The sequence below is a fragment of the Pristis pectinata genome, chromosome 23 (assembly GCF_009764475.1).
Source record: "Pristis pectinata isolate sPriPec2 chromosome 23, sPriPec2.1.pri, whole genome shotgun sequence".
NCBI classification, from domain to species: Eukaryota; Metazoa; Chordata; class Chondrichthyes; order Rhinopristiformes; family Pristidae; genus Pristis; species Pristis pectinata.
In genome coordinates this window covers 19,403,564-19,425,215 of record NC_067427.1, presented here as the reverse complement: position 1 = coordinate 19,425,215, position 21,652 = coordinate 19,403,564, and the positions used below count along the sequence as shown (strand labels likewise).

General features: G+C 44.4%; 1 protein-coding gene across 3 annotated transcripts in view; it reads left to right on the top strand.

Moving 5' to 3' along the window:
• col5a1 (procollagen, type V, alpha 1) overlaps nt 1-21,652 on the top strand; it is a 182,140-nt gene that overhangs the window by 18,926 nt on the left and 141,562 nt on the right. For 2 of the 3 annotated variants that reach the window (XM_052037401.1, XM_052037400.1), the window contains exon 2: nt 10,605-10,772. In XM_052037401.1, coding sequence (XP_051893361.1) covers nt 10,605-10,772 — 168 coding nt within the window. Of the gene's footprint in view, nt 1-10,604; nt 10,773-21,652 lie in introns of those variants that run through there. The other variant, XM_052037402.1, reaches the window with a different exon arrangement.

Here is a 21,652-nt window from a genome sequence, read left to right as displayed (position 1 = left end):
AAGTATTTGATGATGTCAGGGAGTTCTAGACCTTCTTCTCAGGCTGTCCTTCGAGGCCAAGTCAAGTTAAGTCGAGTTTATTGTCAGATGTGCAAGTACATGTATGTACAGGTGCAATGAAAAACTTACAGTACTTGCAGTAGTATCACAGGCACACAGGTCAAGGATGACTTGCTTCCACTCCACTTCAGCCTGTTCCGAGGTGCGGTGGAGGATCCATAGACTCTGTCGCAGATGAGGCAGTGGTGCCTGTGGTGGTGGGGTGGGTGGGTTGTGATGTTGTATACTTCTTCCACCGTGTACGTGGCCTCTGCATGCTCCCACTGCCAAGACCCGACGGGCTCAGTGCCTTCCCAAATGTTCCTTCTCTATTTTGTCCAGTCACGGTCCAGCGATTCCCCTGTAACATTTTTACCAGGGAGATTTTGAGCATGCCCTTGAAATGTTCCCAACCCCCCACCCCTTGTCCCGGGTGCTGTGCTGATCACAGCCTTGATGCTGGTGATGTTAACCGGGACAGGACACTGACTATGGTTCACCTATCCTGCCATTTGATTGTTGGAGCTTGAGGAGAAAGTGTTGGTGGTTCTCCAGTGCCTTGAGGTGTTTGTTGCAGGCAGTTTATGAATGGACACCAGCATCACCACTGTTCAATAAACCATGACTTTGGTGACAAATTTGAAATCCTGGTCTTCAAACAGCCTTTGCTGTTTACTGGAAGTTGCAGCATTAATGCCCTCACTGAGGGGTGCCTCCTCCAATACAGAAAGTGAAGCACACTATCCGAAGTCTTGAAGCTCTCCTTCCAGTGGGCATTGACTGCCTTTCTGTCCTTCATAACCTCTCCTTCATTCTTTACACTCAGCGGACTGAATGTTTAGATGCTTATGCTGTGGATGGTTTTGACAGCGTTAACAGATCCAGGCATGTTGTGGTTATCAGTGGGTTGCTGGATCTTCTGCATTAATGAAACAAGGTGTTGGTTCCAAGGATTTCATCTGGAGGATGACTCCACTAGAATTCACTTCCCCTTCCTTGCCAAGGACACTCTGGTGTCTTTTCCTGGCCAGAGTAGGGACTATTTAAGGCCATTATAAAATTTACCCATTAGTCCCCATCCTTTGGTTTTAGAGTTGGAGTGTGTATGCTGATGACTGTTCCACTTTACAATGAGCTGAATGACCACACTCACAGGACACAGACACATATCGTCCTATGCTTGCCCTCTTCCTTGCCCCCTCTACCTCCGCTCCCCATCCCTTAATCCCTTCCTGCCCTTGGTCCCTCCTTCCCTTAACGCCTGACTCCTCAATCCAGCACCTTACCCTCCCCCTCAGTAATCCATCCCTCCTTCAGTCCCCCTCACCCCTTCAGCCTCCTCCCCCTGATCTTCCTTCACTCACACCTTTACCACTCCCCCACCTCCATCTTTGAGTCCTTTCCTCTTCACCTTCCCTTTCTCCCTTTGGGATCTTGCTCTCCCCCTCCCACAAACCCCAATTCCCCCACTCTTGTAAGGCTGCCTTCCCCTCCCCCAAGCTGCCATCATTCAGCTTCTCCTAATGTGCTATCAAACTGTTGCATTGCAGCCCCCTTACCGACACCACTCTGCCCCGCACCAATCCTGGGAATTGCAACACCTGAGACATCTGGCACAGTGTGAATCCCTGAACCTTCTCCAAAAATTGGCTGCTGGCATTTGCAAAGTACTGATGGGGATCCAGAGGAAAACAGACAGTGTTTGTATTAAATCCTACTGACAATTTCCAGCCCTAAGCACTTGCCAACCAATGTTACCAAGTTCCTTTCCTGAAGTGTGTGCTGTCCAGGACCAGGTGATCAGCAGTGAAGAGCCACCCATACTTCAGTTGGACTTCATTTCTACTACCTCTTGCATGCAGAAGTGTTTCCTGACTTCACTCCTTAAAGCTTTGATTTAAAGCTCCATTTACCCTCTCAACTCCCTGTCTTCAAAGCTTCGGTCAAATCACTTCTTGATCTTCCAAATTCTAGGGAATACAATCCTAGTCTGTGTAATATCCCATTGTAACTGCCTTCAAATTCTCCACTGGTCAGGAGATCTGGATGTATTGTCTTGATTGGTCAATATGTGGAACAGGTTCATTAGGGAGAAGTGAAGTGACATTCACCAACTACTATTGCTGCACCATAGAAGGCATCCTACCTGGATGTATCACGGCTTGGTACGGCGACTGCTTTGCCCAGGACTGCAAGAAACCGCAGAGAGTTGTGGACGCAGCCCAGCGCATCATAGACACCAGCCTCCCCTTCTTGGACTCTGTCTTTACCTCTTGCTATCTTGGTGAAGCAGCCAGCATAATTAAAGACCCCACCCGTGCAGGTCATTCTCTCTCCTCTTCCATCAGGTAGAAGATACAGGAGCCTGAGGGCACATACCATCAGACTTAAGGACAGCTTCTACCCCACTGTGATAAGACTATTGAACGGTTCCCTTATACGATGAGATGGACTATGACCTCATGATCCACCTTGTTGTGACCTGGCACCTTACTGCACTGCACTTTCTCTGTAGCTGTGACACTTCGTACTGTTATTGATTGTTTTACCTGTACTACATCAATGCACTCTGTACTAACCCAATGTAACTGCACTGTGTAATGAATTGACCTGTACAAGACATGTCTTTCACTGTACCTCGGTACAAGTGACAATAATAAACCAATGCCAATATCAATACCAATTCAAACACAACTGTTACAGATTACAAGCAATCTCAGAGAAGATTTGTGGTTGGTGGTCAAAAATATAAATCCAACTGGCTACTGATAAATCAAGTGGGAGATTTTGGAGAATCCTTTGTCCTCACAGTATTGATGAGGATGTAAAAACCACCATCACCTGGAGTGGATGGCATAGAAGGAGAAGCTGGAAGAACACATGGGGAGAAAGGGTTAGAAGGGTGTGCTGATGGGATGGGAGGAAGCTGTTGGCCAACTGGCTGGTATTTATACTGTATACACTGTAATACAGGGCAAGGAGTAGCATGCTTGGAGGGATGAGTAACTTGGACCTGTGGATTGCAGAGATCTTCACCATGAGGGATTTTTCTTGCCTTGTGTCTAGGTTTGAAGTGGACCAATTGATCAGTCACAACCAATGTGGTATGTGAGTTAGATCGATCTTGGTATTTTCTGGTTAAACAATTCATCTGATCTCATCTGAGCTACCAGATCCGGTCTCTTGAGTTCACCTCTGTCTCTACAGAACCAGTACATTTCCATGTCCATCTTCACCCCAGAAACTCCCAATACTGTCCAGCAGGCCAGATGGAGGTCCAGCTTTCTGGATGTCTGTTTCTGCAGCTCCTGACCTGAATGGACATTGAGATTGAACTATTGGAAATAAAGTCATGACTTGATGTGAGACACCCTTGCATTTGGCTTTCACTCTGGATGGAACTGCTCTGTCAATCTAATTTTAAGCAGGTTGGAAGATGTGTGTATCAACAGGGAAATAACTAAACGTTGAAAAGGAGGGGATGGAGAGCTGATCTGAAAGCAGAGGGGAAGATAACCTATCGTCTTCTCCTCTGGTCATTATACAGTTTACAAAAGTTTCACCTCATGGAAAAAGCTATTTTAAAATATTATTTAATAGCTGTATTTCTCTCAGTCAATTTTTAGTGACTTTGTCCATTTCTTGTTTTTGCAATTTCTCGTCCAATGTTTCAGACTGGGCTTCACGACTATCATCTTCCCTCTGCCCACACACTGAGGTGCTGAGCCCCACACTGAAAGGTAGATCCCAGCTCCCACCCTCAGTCTGGGCTGTGTTTCCTCCCTCTTGTGAGATTGCTGCAAGAGGAGTTACTGTGTCATCTCCCATCTACCTCAGGGATCTGTACTGGGACCCTTACCATTTGTGATTTTTATAAGTGACCTGGATGAGGAAGTGGAGGGGTGGGTTAGTAAGTTTGCGGATGACACGAAGGTTGGGGGTGTTGTGGGTAGTTTGGAGGGCTGTCAGAGGTTACAGAGGGATATAGATAGGATGCAGAGTTGGGCTGAGAAGTAGCAGATGCAGTTCAACCCAGATAAGTGTGAAGTGGTTCATTTTGGTAGGTCAAATATGTTGGTGGAATATAGTCTTAATGGTAGGACTCTTGGCAGTGTGGAGAATCAGAGGGATCTTGGGGTCCGAGTCCATAGGATGCTCAAAGTGGTGGCGCAGGTTGACTCTGTGGTTAAGAAGGCATATGGTGCATTGTCCTTCATCAATCGGGGAATTGAATTTAGGAGCGGTGAGGTATTGTTTCAGCTATATAGGTCCCTGGTCAGACCCCACTGGGAGTATTGTGCTCAGTTCTGGTCGCCTCACCACAGGAAAGATGTGGAAGCCATAGAGAGGGTGCAGAGGAGATTTACAAGGATGCTGCCTGGAATGCGGAGCATGCCTTATGAAAGCAGGTTGAGGGAACTCGGCCTTTATTCCTTGGAGAGACGGAGGATGAGGGGGGACCTGATTGAGGTGTATAAGATGATGAGAGGTATTGATAGGGTAGATAGTCAGAGGCTTTTCCCCAGGGCTGAACTGGTGGCCACAAGAGGACATAGGTTTAAGGTGCTGGGGAGTAGATATAGAGGAGATGTCAGGGGTAAGTTTTTTACTCAGAGAGTGGTGAGTGTGTGGAATGGGCTGCCGGAAACAGTGGTGGAGGCAGACATGATAGGGTCTTTCAAGAGACTGTTAGATAGGTATATGGAGCTGAGTAAAATAGAGGGCTATGGGTAAGCCTAGTAATTTCTAGGGTAGGGACATGTTTGGCACAGCTTTGTGGGCTGAAGGGCATGAATTGTGCTGTAATTGTTCTATGTTCTATGTTCTATAAGTTTTCATTGTCCATTGATCAGGGGATTTGGATGTATGATCCAGGAGTCAGGGAGGGGACAATTGGGTCAGGATCTGGTTCATGTTGATCACTACCCATTACCCCTGCTAAAACTTGTGAGCTTTTCAAATAACAGAGATTTAAGTCATTGTATTGATACTGCAGTTATAGTACCTGATTTATGGCACACACTTGTATATCACCTCCATTGTCAGAAATGTCAGTACATGACCTCCTGATGTCTGTCTTTTCTCTTCTAAAAGTTAAACTGCTCATTATCATAACTATGCTCTCATAACTGTCAACATAATATTAGACAGTTACAAAATTTCTCTGATAGTTCAATAACTCCCAGTGAAATCTTCCAGGCACAAAATTTCTCTGGGATTTTACACTAAATGTATTATTTGGCATTTTGCACCAAATTGGTTGGTGAGTTAATAAGCCAGACAGCCTCTTAGATGCATTAATACTGTTTGCCACAACCACATCCATGGTGGGAAGTTCCACATTCTCACCATATTCTCTGGGTAAAGAGGTTTCTTTTGAATTCTCCATTTAATTTTTTGCTGACTGTTCTGTTTTGATGGTCTCAAGTTTCTTCACAAAAGGAAGTACATTGTCTAATAAAACTTCTTTAATTTTAAAGATCTTTATTAGAGTCATGTGAAGAGAGAAGACTGTTCACCCTTTTGTGAATGTTATATTCCCTGCAGTTTTGTATCAATCTTATAAATGGTTCTTGCACCCAGTGCTTCTTAATCCTTTTCACAGTCAGGCAATCTGAATAATACATGCTTCTCAGGGTGTAATCCAACCACTGTGTGGGCTGTTAGGGTAGCCAGTCCTTCCCAGGGAGCAGGGAAAGTCCCTTACTAGCCAGTCGTGTTGGGCAAACTCCAGTGTCCAATCATGTCTTACATGCAACATCAGCTTCCAATACATTCCAAAACAGTATGTCCTATTCTGAGTGTATTATTCCCCAAACATTCTGTTTGTACTGTCAAATTTGAATGAAATAATCTGCTCATTACATGTAGAGGAGTTAGGGACATTTGAAACAACTCAACCCATTATGCCCAGGATTGGAGATACATGACGTTCATTACAGGTTTTGCCTTTGACATTTCCGTTAGGTTATTTGGAATAGTTAACCACCCACAGGAACTGAGCAGAGCCTCACAGCCCTCTCTCTGTGCTCTTGTCCTTTAAAAGCAAGCGTGGGTTTATTCTGGCAAATCTCAATCATAGGACCCATTCAGCCATTATCTGGAATGCCTCTTCCCCCTTGGCCAACAGTCCTATCATTCTCCTTGCTTTGTGTCAGCTTCTCTAAGATCTACCTTGGGACTCTAACTGTTGAAGCCACTGCATAGCAATCAGATTACATGTAAACCCTTAATCTCTGGTCTTCTCCAAGCCATTTGTAACAGTTTCCACTTCAGTCTCTGAAGCCTTTCTGTTCAGTTTGTTTGCTTCCACATTCTCTTCTCAGCTTCCCCCAATTCCCTTGGTTTACACTTGTTCCCTTTGCTGTGTCACTGTTGCCCACACTCACTTCCACCATTCTGTCTGCCTCTTTAGGTCACTAGTGAAGAACGGGTCAAACCCCAGCAGCATGGCTAGAGACAGGGAAGTAAGAAAGGAAATCAGGAGAGTCTTTTTCCTCCAAAGAGGTTCAGGGTGCTGGTGTAAATTAACAAGGAATGCTGGTGAAATGGCAGCTGTAAAGAGGATTGTGTATAGGTACATATTGGTGGTGGAGTTTGGAGATGATCAGAATCAGATTTATTATCACTGATACATGACGTGAAACTTGTTGCTTTGCGGCAGCAGCACTGTGCATAAAGCTGGGAGGTGGGGAAAGTAGACAAGTGGTGAGGCTGGGAGATGCATAGGGAAGGTGAGTAGGTGGAGATGAGGGAAGAAGATGGCTGGTGAGATTGAAAGGGGTGAGTGGGCAGAAGGGAAGTGTCTGAGGGGCGGTACATTGGGAGTGTTTGAGGGGCAGTGTGTAGGGCGGTGAGACAGTGAGGGGTGGCGTGTATGTGGTAGGGCAGTGTTTGAGGAGTGGTGCTTTGGGCAATAAGGCAGTGTTTGAGTGGTGTTGTGTAGAGTAGCGGGCCAGTGTTTGAAGAGTGGTGCAGAGGGCAGCGGGGCATTGTTTGATGGGTGTCGTAGGGTAATAAGACGGTGCTTAACAGACGTTGAGTAGGGCAATAGGACAGTGTTTGAGGGATGATGTGTAGGGGTGGGCCAGTGTTTGAGGGGTGGTGTGTAGGGCAGTGGGGCAGTGTTTTTGTAGTGCAGAAGGGCAGTGTTTGAGAGGTGGTATGTAGGGTGGTGGTATTTGATGGGTGGGTAAAGCAGCAAATCTTTACAATAATATTGAATATTTTTTCAGTGCCTCTCACCACTAGGTCTCATCGTTTGATCAGAATTATCCTTTAAACTCACTGGGATTGCTTTTCACCATCATTAAATACTTTTTAATCCTAAAAACAAAATCTCTGAAAGCAAAATAAGTTTATACCTGCATTCCATGGTGACGAAAGGGAAGAGAGGGTAACACTTCATTACTGGTGAGGTGCAGAGCGGACAGGAACAGAATTGCTCAAAAATGATTGCTGATAGAAAGTTGTTAACTGGAACTGCACAACGGCCCCTGGAGATGCTGGGGAGGTGAGTGGAGGTCTGATTATGAGATATACATTGTGAAACCAGGAAGGATTAGGAATAAGGTTCCTAAGGCTTCCAGAGTGGTAATGTGCTTAAATTGTCAGATGTATCACTGAATCATGTTGATGGAAATTAATGCAATCTTCAGTATTATAGGGTAGACTCAGAACAAGAAGATTTACATTCACATCGTGCCTTTCAATAACCTTGGGGAATTGAGGAACATCTGATGTGTATTCACAATTGTAGTGAGGACAAACTCAACAAACAATTACAACAAATCATCAACTCATACCAGAAACAGGTCCCACACACACTGACCCTCACTGGGGGACGGGTTTCTCACACCCTGACCCTCACTGGGGGTTCCACACACACTGACCTTCACTGGGGGATGGGTTCCACACACACTGACCATTAGTGATTCTGAGACTGATGACATCAGTCCTCAGTCAGTTCTGTGTGTGCTGCTATGAGGTGGAGGAGGCAGAAAGATTGTTCTGAATGACAGTGGGTGTGAAAGGCATTTTGCACATGACTAGGGCATTGTGGGAAAGAACTAATTTTATGAATTCACCAAAAAAATCACTTTAATTTTCTTTTATTGCATCTTTTTAATCAAGTCACATTGAAGTCAAATCTTTAACTTAGCAAAACATCCCAGAGAGCTCCACAAGAAAGTGAATTAGGTAGCAATGGACAATGAAATAAAGTGAGGGATATTAGGACAACTCACCCGTAGCCTAAAATCCAACTCACCAAACCCTCCCCCTGCTAATCATCATTTCCTGTGAGCACAACTTTGAGTCTTTGAAATGCAGTCAGTCTTAGCAATTCTGTGATGTAATTATTTTGAAAGCGATATCAGATCCCCAGAGCTGTGAATTGGGCCAGGAACAGCATATCTAACTGGAGCAAAAGACCTGGGCAGTAATGGAGTCTCACAGACATGAGGTGGGTTAATGGCAGAGCAGTCTCAGTCAGCCGGATGTCTGCTTGCTTTGAAGCAGTAAGTTTGGGATAGTGAGCAGCCCTGTGAAACAGACACTATTATTGCTGCAAAACACCTGCTTTTTCAAACTTGTTTGTTCTGCTTTCAAAGTCACTGGTGGAGTCAAGCTTTGAATGTGGAAGCAGCTGTAGTTTGCAGACAGGTGTTGTGCAGGTTGTGAGACTCGGGGCTGTGACGCAGAGGACGTACAGGAGCTGACACTGGGGCACATATGCTCTGTACAGCACCAAATGGGAGGGGATTGGTCCATTTGAATTGCTTTGTGTTGTGCTAGTACCAGCACACAGAGCCACACCAGACTGGAATGAGTTGTTGCTTTTCATTTAATTTGTGGTTTATTTATTGTAACTTCAGTCCTGGGTAGTGAGTATTATTTGAAAGATTGCAGGCTTGTACCTTACCTCTTTGAACTCCTTGATCTCAGATTGGCTGGAAGATAAATGCAGTTTAACCAGGCACACCTGTGCATGAGAAACAGCTGGAAAGAAAACGAAGGATTGAGGCTATGAAATAAGTTAGTGGGCTTGAGAAAACTCTGCTTAATGACCTGCATCTTTCCAACCAGTGTGTGTGTTTGATTATTGTATCACAGAGTCAGCCCATCAACTAGTGGTGTCAGAGTAATCCATTGTGGACTCTCCCATCAAATCAAACTATTTACAAGGCCAATGAAATGTTAACATTGTTTTCCAGATCCCTTGAAAATACAGGGGTACTTCATTATTCCTTTTTTGGCATTATTTATTTATTTTATGATTTATAGTAACTTTATATCTTTGCACTGTACTGCTGCAACAAAACAACAAATTTCACAATATAAGTAAGTGATGATAAACCTGATTCTACATTACAGTTACCATAGAGCCCTGATCAGACCCACCAGGAGCACTGTATTTGATTTAGGAAGAAGATATACAAAGAAATAAAGACTTGCATTTCTATAGTGCATAGCCTCAAGATGTTCCAAAGGACTTTTGAAATGGAGTCACATGAATATAGGAAAAGCTGGCCTTGGAGGCATAGGCACACGATTGATAATGGGACAATTGGGGTTAAATTAGAAGGACAGGCTGAATAGTCCAGGAGATGTGAGAGACTGCAGATGCTGGAATCTGGAGCAAAAAACAAACTGTTAGAGGTCTCAGCCCAAAATATCGATTGTCCTTTTCCCTCCACAGATCCTGCCTGAGCTGCTGTTTCCCCAGAGATTGTTTTTTTGAACAGTCCAGGTTGCATTTCCTCGAGTATAAGAAGATTATGTGGTTTAAGTGTGATTGTATTTAAAAATATTTAAGAATTTGAAATTAGTGTCTCCTCCTTGGAGGGAATTACATTGGAGACCTGGAGAAACTGGGGCTTTTCTTATTGGAGGGGAATTTTTCAAGCTATACAAAATTATGATGGGTAAATAAATAAGGAGAAATGCCTCCATGGGTAGGTGGGTTGGTAACTGGAAGATACAGATTTAAGATAATTCCCAAACAAACCAGACGGGAGATAAGAAGGAACTTTATTTGTGGTATGGTCAGGAACATAGAACAGTGTGGCACAGAAACAGGCCTTCGGCCTACTGCGTCTTCATTGTACATGATGCCAAATTAAACTAAATCTCTTCTGTCTGTACATGATCCATATCCAAAGCCTCTTTAACACCACTATTGTATCTGCTTTCAATGATAAGGAGTGCACTATCTGGCAACAGTTTTCATACCTACTGGAAGGGGGAATTGAACAGGGCTATGAGAAGCGTAGGGGAGTGAGATTTGCATGACTCTTTCAATGAGCTAGCGTGATCACAGTGGGCCAATGGGCTCACTCAGCACTGGGGGCTTCACTGATTCCGGATTCTACCAAGTCAGTTGTTAAAAGATATTTCTGAGTGAAATTTTTACGTTCACATGTTCCCTTTAAACAGTAAGTCTTTTAGTGAAATAGAAACTGTGTAAATCTAATTAAAAGTGGATTTAACCAAAGGAGGGAGGAACAGGTTACCCGAGAGCTTGGGGTGAGTTGAATTCTAATCATCTTCTCTTCTTTCAACAGTGGAGCCAGTGGACATCCTGAAAATTCTAGAACTTCACACTTTACCCGATGGAATACAGAAAATAACGGGACTTTGCCCCAACAGAAAATTGACCAAAACTGCAGATGTTGCCTATAAGGTTACGAAATTGGCCCAGCTCAGTGCACCAACCAAACAGTTGTACCCAGGTAAGACCAGTTCTGTTTGTCTTTCAACTTTTCCCAGGTAAAAGCACTTCTCTTAACTTTTGTCCTGTGTCCTTGGGAAGTCCATGAAAAGCATTCAAGTCCACTTCCAGATCAATGTGTCAAGGAACCAATTAGGCAATAGCATATTGCACAACTAAAACTGTGTGATGAAACAGGGTTAATTAGTAATATGAAGGATCCTCTGGAGAAGAGTGATCTTATGGTTAATGGATGGGAAATAGAAATAAATGGTTCGGCAAACTTTAAGTCATGGAGTCCTGAAATACTTGAAGCTCATTTATTTTCAAGCTATATAATGATTTGTATGAGGAGACTAATTACAGTGTGTCCATGTTTGCTAATCGTACAAAGGCATGTGGGCAGATAGGCTGTGAGGCGGCTGTGAAGACATACACCATAATCATTGATCTGGGGACCTAAACCAGTGAGAGTGCAGTGAAGCATATGAGGAGCAGCACTAGGCATATCAAAGAATTAAGTACCAAACAGGTGAAGATGTGCAGTGGAAGCGACACGTGATAGGCAGCTGAGTGCTCCAACAGGGATAAGATCAAACCCCTGCAGTCCTGTCAGCTGATGGACAATTAAACAACTAATTGGGGGAGGAGACTCCATGAACAAACATCTTCTATGATGGCAGAACATATTGCATGAGTACAAAAAACTAGGCCGTACGATTATCTTCAGGCAGAACTGCTGAATGGATGATCTATCTCACCCTCCTGATGAGGTCTGCATCATTATAGGAGCCAGTCTTCATTTACTGTATGCAGTTGTATATGCCTGAGGCAGTTATCCTTGTGCTGATGTAGAGGTGACTAATCAAATAACAGAGCTGTTCAGAAAGGTTCAGTCTTATGATAAAGACTTCTTATCCATTAATTATAACAACAAAAACCTGGCCAGATACCTGTCATCCGCTGGCCGAGAGGTGCTAACCATTGGGAATCATGATTACAAGCCAAAAATTCCATTTGTTCTTGCTTCTCTCAAGGAACGGCAATATTTTCATGAAGATTTGTTGCACTATGTAGGGCAGAGATTGAAGGACAGAGGTATATTACTGCATTTCCAACAGTGTAAGGAATTCATCTTACTCTAAGCTCACTGCTCCAATAGTCAAAATACTATTAGGGTTTAACCTAGCCAACAAATGCAGCTGGAGCTATTTGTGACCAGCCGCTTGACTCACTAGATAGATACCAAAAAAGAAACGGGAAGAAATTCACTCACATTATTTCACTGACATATTTTCTACTTAATGAATTCTTCTAACTGATACATTGGATAAATCAAGCTGAGAATGTAAAATCATATTTCAATTGTTGCACTTGTCTCTTTTGGACAAAAGGGTTGTATTTCTTTTTCAACATCCAGAATACAGTGTTAGTCAATTTGCAGCCCTTACATGATCCTGGATAGGCTCGTTGATTATTCCCTATAATAACTGCTTGGACAACTGTGCATCCAAGTTTGCTGATGGGAATAAGTTAGGTGTCATTGTAAGTGGTGCAGAGGAGAGCAGGAAGCTTCAAAGGGAAATAAATAGATTGTATGAGGGCAACTGTGGCAGATAGAATTCAGAGCAGAGGAGTGTGAAATGGTCCACATTGGACCCTAGGAAGATATGCACAAGGATTTTCCCAAATGATGTGAAGGTAGAAGCTGTGGAGACTTGGAGGGCGAAATCATTTAAAAACAACTGGGAACGTTGGCTTTTGTCTCGATATGGCAAAAATTAAAAGCTTTGGAAGTTGTGTTGCAGTTATATCAAGCTCTTTAGACCCGATCTGGAATAATAATGTTTTGTACAGGAAGGAGAAATTTTCTTGGGAAGTGATGCAGTGTAGGTTCATCAGAGGGGTACTGGAGATAAAGTGGTTAAAATATGAGGACTGGTTGCACAGAGTTACATTACCTTGAGCAGAAGAGTAAGGAGTGATTGAATTGAGGTGTTTGATATGACTGTAGCCTTTGATGGGCAGAGAGAGAGAAACTCTTTCCTCTGATGATAGTTCAGAGCAGGGAGACAGAACAAAAGTAGAACATGGCTGCTTAGGGGTATTGTGAGGAAGCACTTCTTCGCACAAAGGGAAGTGGAAGCCTCGGACTCTCCACAAAAAGCTGTCGAGGCTGGAGGTCAGTCAACATTTCCAAAGCTGTCGTTGATATTTTCTTGTTGGACAAGCTTATGGAGGAATCTAACACGGTTGGCTAGATAGAGTTCAGGCATAGGCCAGCCATGATCTTTCTGAATAGCAGAGTACGTTTGAGAATGTGAACGGCTTACTTCTTTTCCCACGCTATTCTAGGTCTGAATTCTGTCTGCCAGCTTTTGGAGCCAGCCATGTATAAGGGACAAAGAATGTTAAAAAGCAAAAGCAGAGAGAATGGTTGAAGGCAAAGCTCACCAGCCACAATGCAGGTCACGGATGAAATAGCACCATACGAGTGTAGGCCTCAAACACTCACTCTCCAGGACTCAACAGGGGCTCTCAACAAAGGCTGAGGATTCAGTGCTATCTTTGGCCTTTAGGTTAGTGACTTAGTAGGTTGCTTTCTGCTGCCATTGAGATGTGTACAAAGATGGTGGTGGAGTAATGAACTGAGTAAATGATTTAGGACGATTGCAGGGGCTGAGAAGTGGGGTGGTGTTGACTCCTGGCCAAGACTAGGCTCCCATGACAAAGTACAAGCTCCGCAACCTGGGCAAAGCTGCTCAAGCCATTAACTGTTCACAAGACAGAAAATATGGTCTAGACTGTGGTTAACCAAGATCTGTCACAAAAGTCCGACAATGGAAAGAGTTAGAGGCCTGGCAGATTTCAGTACATAAGTATGCACCAGTGGAGCTAGAGTACAGTCTCTCCACACTCCCTTCATCAGTGAGATCCAGACTCTTAATGACACAATGGCTCCAATATTTCCTCATCATGCAGGGAGGAGCTTCTTCTCTGGAAATGAGAAATTCAGGAGGCTGGCCGACACTCATCACACTTACCATAGAACCGCTGAAGACATCCATCTGGTCCATCGTGCCTCTGCAGGCTTTCTTCCACATCAGTCCAAGTCTAATTCCCCTGCGCCGCTCTTTCCCCTTTCCTCTGCATCTTAGATAATGACATGAGAAATAGGAGCAAGAGTAAGCCATAAGGCTTCTCAAGCCTGCTCTGCCACTGAACAAAAAATTTCATGGGATAATGAGGGCAGGAGGAGGTCAGAGTTTATGGATGATTGAAAGGGGAAGGCTGGCCAGGAGTAGGTTGAATAATCAAATCTGGAAATAATAAGGCATGGATGAGGTATCCAGCAGCGGATCAGCTGGCGTAAAGATGGAAAGGGATGGTGTCATGGCAATGGAACTTTGTGGTCTTTGAGATAGTGTGATGTGTGGTCCAGAGTCCAGGGTATGAAGAATCTGGTTCACTCTCAGCCAGTGGCAGGGGACGGGATGGAGTTGGTTCACAGGGAACTGAAGGCAGGGGATGGGATGGAGTTGGTTCACAGGGAACTGAAGGCAGGGGATGGGATGGAGTTGGTTCACAGGGAACTGAAGACAGTGGTTTTAGAATTCCCAATATTAATTTGCAGGGAAATCCTGCTCATCCTGTGCAGGACAGCAGACAGGCAGGCAGACATTTCAGAGAAAGTGAGCTGGTGTTGAAGTAGAGCTCAAGGTTGGTGTAGAAATGAGCGCCATATTTTCAAGGCTTGTTGGCAAGAGATGGTAAGTAGGTGAGGGGCACCAACAGGGGAAGGGGAAAGGTTTGCAGAACTAGGGAGAAAGGCCTGACAGAGCTGTAATGGGCTAAAGGCCTCCTTTGCTGTGCTATTTCATTTTATATACTCCCAGTAGACAATTTCAGAGGCAGATGTTGCATGTCCTACTAGTTTGGTTTGGGAACAATATTGAGGGTGGGTGGGAACGTAACAGGAAAGTAGAAGGATCCGTTGTGTAGCAGCAGAGCAGCAACACTGCACTTAGCTGAGGCCCCAAATGAAACTATTAATCCAAAACAGCTGAACTGTTTTGGAAGAGACAACTCACTTGTTGATCATTTGCCAAACAAATAGACTGCTTCAAATGTTTCTGACTTTCAGAATCATTCCTCATAGTAAAGGCATCCATTTTAGATCCAAGCAGCCTTCTACTAACTGAGAAATGTGAGGGAGCAAAATGGAAAGACTTGCATTTATCCAGCACCAATCATCACTTTAGCATCTCACAGACTACTTCACAGTCAATTAGTTACTTCATGAAAGGCCGTCACTGTTGTAATGGAGGAAACTGGACAGGCAGTTTGCACACAGCTAGCTCCCATGAAGTGACAAGTAATTAGCTAATCTGCTCTCTAGAACACTGCTTTAGGAATACATGTTGGCCAAGACACTGGAGAGAATTCCCATGCAAAATAAAGTTGTGGGATCTTTTACACAGACCTGAAAACAGAAAGGCTATAAGGAGAGGTTGGACAAACTTGGATTGTTTTCTCTGGAGTGTCAGAGGCAGAGGAGCAACCTGACAGGTGTATAAGAGGCAAAGATAGGGTAGATGCAGTCTTTTTCCCAGGCTAGAAATGTCAAATACTAGAGGGCATGGATTTAAGGTGAGTGGGGGAAAGTTTAAAGGAGATTTATGAGGCAAGTTTTTTTTACACAGAGTGGTAGGTGCCTGGAAGGCATTGCCAGGGTAAGTGGTAGAAGCAGGTACGATAGGAACATTTAAGAGGCATTTGGATAGGCACATGAAGAGGAAGGGAATAGAGGGATATAGACCATGTGCAGGCAGGTGGGATTAGTTTGGATTGGCATCATGGTTGGCATACACCGAAGGGCCTGTCCCTGTGCTGTACTGTTCTATGTTCTAAGGCCTGACTTCACGTTGAAAGAGGGTACCAACAGCAGTGCAGCACTCCCTCAGCCCTACCTCTCCCTCAGCCCACACCCAAAGGAAGACCGCATGCAGATGATTATTGGCATCAGTCATGACAGAATTCCAGTCTGAGCCAAAAGTTCACGCGTTTAAGTTCTCCACCAGGGACTTGACCAAAGAGTCCCGATTAACGCTCCTTACTGAGGGAGTGCTGCGCTGTCAGAGGGGCAGTACTGAGGGAGTGCTGCACTGTCAGAGGGGCAGTACTGAGGGAGTGCTGCACTATCAGAGGGTCAGTACTGAGGAGGTGCTGCACTGTTGGAGGGTCAGTACTGAGGGAGTGCTGCACTGGGTCAGGTTAAATTATGTGAAGTCTCTGGAATGAGTGTTGAACACACAAGAAATTGTTGCTGAATGAGCCGGCACTTGTAACCAAGGGGTGGAACATAAGTTTAGGGGAGTTACCAAAAAAGAGCTGTAAGCATAATTTGAAAGGAAAACAGCATCAGTTTAGGAAAGGAAAGAAAGAGTGGGTTTCCTTGGTGCGTTAGTCAGTAGGAGGAGAATGAAAATGTAGGAGGTGGAGGCAGTTGATGTAGTCAGGACTGGATTGACACTGGAGGAATGATCTGTAGTGACCAAATTTCCAACCCCTTCCAACAGCTACACTTTCTTCCAGGATCACAAGGCAGTGCAGAGACTCAAGTTCCCACGGAGTTATCTCAGTGTCTCCCTGACGGTTGTGTTCCTGACTTGGGAGTAAGAAATTAGCTGAGGCTACATTCTGAGGCTTGGGTAAAACTACATTTAATCAGGGAGGGTGTCAATATATTTTGTGAGAGCTTGGATCCAAGGATCCTCGGGTTCAACGTTCATATTTTATCCTATTTGCTTTTGGGATAAGGGCAAGCCCTTAGGATTGTTAATCAGGATTCTTTCTGCTCATGTCTCTGGTGGAGAACTTGAACTCCTGACTTTTGGCTTCAGCTGGAATCCCACAACGAATGTCATCTTTTGGTCTCCTTTGCCCGTGGTGCATACAGGGTGTACACTGCAGCATGGGGCTTATGCATTGGTAAAGTACATCCATGTTAGCTACCCAACAGTGTCAGGCAACAGAGCAGAATTCCTAAACCTTTGGGCAGATCTTTTAGTTTGGCATTGGGTCTATGCATGGAGATGACGTGGTATACGCCTAATTGTTATCATAATCAAAGCACACAAAATTGCTCGATATGGAATTGCCGTCAGTGAGACAGTGACGAGTTGGCATGAAATTCAGATGTTCTTTTCTTTGTTACATGTTCCCTTTTCTCTCATTTCAGCCCCTTCCATAGGCTGATGTGAGGGAAGCTCTTTCTTTGCCAAAGTTGAGGCAGTTGTGGAGCAAAAAATCTTGGAAACTGTTGCTGAATTAATCTGGATTTGGCAACTCTGCATTTAAACAGAACGAGAGAGGGGGAAAAAACTGCAAGGCTCTTGTCTAGAATTGGACCCTAGTGGCTGAAATGTTTCTTGGAGTGAGCAGAGATTAATCATTGTTCCGTTCCACATGTTTTGGGAAGAAGTGGAACTCAGCCTAAACCTGGCTCTGCAAGGGAACTGAGGCTGGTTTGTGTAGCTCTGTTAGCAGCGAGCGATTGGGATAAGAGAAAGAGCGGGAGAATGAGATAATGAAGGAGGTAGAAGAGAAGAGAAGGAGAAAATATTGTAGATAATATGCTTGGCAAGTTAGTCGCACCAAAGGTATAGAAAGAAAGCAGGCGAGTGACTTACCAGAAAGGGCATTAAGAGCAGACAGGTAAAACACGAGTCTCCTGTGGTCATTCCTCTGTCAAACAGGTATACCATTTTGGATACTGTTGGGGGGTTGGCCTCTCAGAGGAAAGCAGCAGCAGCCAGGTTTGTGACACCACGTTTGGCTCTGATGCACAGCAGGGGAGAGAAATGTCTAGTTGAGCAGTAGTGGTGAGGGATTCATTAGTAAGAGGAACAGACAGGCGCTTCTATGGCTGAGAGTGAGTCTCCAGAATGATATGTTGCCTCTCTCGTGCCAGGGGTAGGGATGTCTTGGATCGGGTACAGAATATTCTGAGGGGAGAGGGAGAACAGCTGGATATTGTTATATACATTGGTGTTAATGACATGGATAGAAAGAGGGATGAGGTACTGTAGAGCGATTCAGGGAGTTAGGCAGAAGGTTAAAAAGCAGGATCTCTCGGGTTATAATCTCAGAATTACTCTCTGTGCCACGTGCTAGTGAGGGTAGATATAGGAGGACAGGATGGATGAACCTGTGGCTAAAGAGCTGGTGCAGGAGGTAGGCTTTAAGGTAGTTGGATCATTAGGATCACTTCTGGGGTAGGTGGGATCTGTTCAAGAGGGACTGGTTGCACCTAAAGTGGAGGGGGACCAATATCCTTGCAGGGAGCTTTGCTCATGCTGCTCAGGGGGGTTTAAACTAATTTGCCAGGGGGTTAGGAAACATAGTAGGAATGAGCAGTAGGGAGAAAAATGTGGAGGATAAATCAAGTCCAGTGGGCAGAGCAGATAGAGGCAGGTTAGGAAGAAGGGGAGGGTTGGCAGGCTCAACTGGATTTACTTTAATGCAAGGACCCTAGCAAGTAAATCAGATTAGAGAGTATGAATCAGTGCTTGGAATTATGATGTTATTGCAGTCATGTAAATCTGGTTGAAGGAAGGGCAGGACTGGCAGCTTAATGTTCCGGGGTATGGAAGTTTCAGACTTGACAGAATGCAAAAGAGGAGGGGGAGTCGCACTACTCATGAGGGAGAACATAACAACAGTACTTTGAGAGGATACCCTGGTGGGATCGTCCAGTGAGACCGTATGGGTGGAATTTAGGAATAGGAGAGGGACAATCACTTTGCTGGGGTTATACTATAGGTCTTCCAATATGCTGTGGGAATTGAAGTAACAGGTACCTAATCAAATCGTAGAAAGGTGTAAAAAAAAATAGCATTATATCAGTGAAGGGTTTTAACTTTCCCAATATTGACTGGGATTACAAGGGACTTGGATGGGGCGGAATTTGTTAAATGTGTCCAAGAAAGAATTTGAGACATGTGGAGAGGGGGTAGTACTCAACCTGAAGAGATGAAATTGGGTAGATGTTGGGAATGTCAGTGGGAGAAGAGCTTGGGAGCAGTGACCATAATTCTGTCAGTTGAAAGTTGTTATGGAAAGGGAGAAGGTTGCTCCTCAAATTAAGGTCCTAAATTGGAGGACCTGAGGAAAGTAGACTGGGAGCAAACGCTTGTGGGTAAAATGACAGCTGACAAGTGGGAGTCTTTTAAAAGAGAGTTAATATGATTTCAGGGCCAGTATGTTCTGGTAAGGGTGAAGGGCAAAGACAGCATGTTTAGGGAACTTTGGATGACAAATGGTATTGAAGGTTTGATCAGGAAAAATAAGAAACATATGGCAGGTGTAGGCAACTGGAATGAGGCAATCTCTTAAGAAATATAGAGGGAGCAGGAGAGAAGGAAAAAATCAAGAGGGCGAAAAGGAGCCAAGCAGTATCCTTGGCAGGTAAGATTAAGGAGAGTCCCAAGACATCTTATAAGTATATCTGGAGCAAGAGGGTAGCCAGGGAGAGTGGGTCCTCTTTGGTATCAAAGGGGTAATATATATGTGGTGTTGGGTGATGTGGGCAAGGTCGTAAATGAATACTTCTTATCTACATTCACCAAGGAGAAGGCAGTGGAAGATGGTGAGTTCAGGGAGGGCGACGTGGATAATCTGGAGCAGCTCAGTATTAAGAAGGAGCAGGTGTTACATGTCGTGGGATGCACGAAGGCTGATAAATCCCCAGAGCCAGATCAGATCTATTACACGTTGTTATGGGAAGGAAGGGAGGAGATAGCTGGGGCCCTGATGGAGATTTTTGCATCTTCATTAGATGCAGCTGAGGTGACAGAAAACTGGAGGATAGCTAATGTTCTTCCTTTATTTAAGAAGGGCAGCAGGGATAAGTCAGGTAACTACAGACCGGTGAGCCTTAGGTCAATGGTAGGGAAATTATTGGAGAAAGTCCGAAAGGATAGGAGTTACGTACATTTGGAAAGGCATGGGCAGATCTGGGATAGTCAGCATGGCATTGTGTGGAGGAAGTCCTGTCTCACTAATTTGATTGAGTTTTTGAACTAAGAAAATTGATGAAGTCAGGGCGGTCGACGTTATCCATATGACTTTACTAAGGTAATTGACAAGCTATTGCATGGTAGGCTGGTCCAGAAGGTTAAGGCATATGGGATTCAATGGGGTCCAGATGAAGGGCTTTGACCCGAAATGTCAACTGTCCATTTCCCACCACAGATGCTGTCTGATCCATTGAGTTCCTTGTTTGTTGTTGGGAGCCAAGGCTAGCTGGCTAATTGGATCCAAAATTGACTTGGTGATGGGAGGCAGAAGGTAGTGGTGGAAGGATGCTTTTTTTATTGGAAGTCTGTGACCAGTGGTTTACCCTTGTCGTTTGCGACATGTACTAACAATCTAAATGTGAATGTATGAGACATGATTACTAAGTTTGCAGATAACACGGACGTTGGTGGCATTGTGGGTAGTGAGGAAGTTGTCCAAGGGTATAGGAGGATGAGATGGAAAGTTGGGTAGAGCATTGGCAGATGGAATTTAATCGCGACAAGTGCGAGGTGTTGCATTTTGGGAATTCAAATAGGGGTAAGGCACGTGCAGTAAAGGAATGTTGATGAACGGAGGACCTTGGGCTTCAGATCCATAATTCCCTGAAAGTGGCAACACATGATAGTGAAGAAGACATATAGCATGTTTGCCTTCATAGGTCAGGGCATAAAATATAAGAGTTGGGATTTTATGTTGCAACTTTACCAAACACTGGTTAGCTTGCACATGGAGTATTGTGTGCAGTATTTTGACCAGTTCTGGTCACCACACTGAAGGATGTGCTTGTGCTGGAGAGATTGCTGAGGTGATTCACCTGGATTGGAAGACTTCAGTTATGGAGAGAGGTTGGATAGGCTGGACTTGTTTTCTCTTGCCTGAAGGAGGCTGAGGGGTGATCCAATGGAGGTATATAAAATTATAAGAGGAATATATAGGGTAGATAGTCAGAATCTATTTCCCATGGTAAGGATATCAAAAACAAGAGGGCATAGGTTTAAGGTAAGAGGAAGGAGTTTTGAAGGAGATTTTTACATGGAGATTGGTTGCTATCTGGATCTTGCTGCCAGAGAGGATTCAGATACATCACCACACTTAAGAGAATGTTGAGATGGACACAAGTAGGTAAGGCATAGAAGGATACAGACCCAATGCAGGCAAATGGCATTTGTGTAGATGGGCAAGAAGGTTGGCATGGATGTGGTGGCCAAAGGACCCGTTTCTGTGCTGTACAACTCTATGCCTCCGTGAAAGAGGGCAAAGCCGGAGCCATTTGGAAATGGGCACAGGCATCATCGGATCACAGTGTGAGGCCTAATATATAACCAGTACATGATTTTTATTAGTCAGTAGTGGAGTAAGAGCTGGACAGGAGAAGGTGGGCTGAGATCCCAGATTCACACATGGGACAGGTTCAGTTTGATGTAATCACCTCATTTCGAATTCTTATACCATCTGGTTTGAGCTTTGGCAGCGGCGCATCTCTCAGGGCCCCTTTCTTGGCCTGCTCTTCACTGAATGGACTCTTGTTTCTAAACTGCAGTGAGACAGCAAGCTGCCTCATCAACCTAAGCACAACAAATGAGTCACATGCCAAACAACAGGAGGAAAGCTGTGAGTTCATTCCCAATTCCACTGCTGTGTCAAATCCCAGAGGATAATATTTCTTCCCATGTCTGCAACGGTTTACAACCTTAATGCACCCCTTCACTTTTACTTCCATTGTATAGAATCACAATGATCCAAACCCCTTTGCAGTCATTTCCAATGTATAGAATTCATGAATTTCCAATTTATTCCCTCTATATAAAATCCCCATGGATT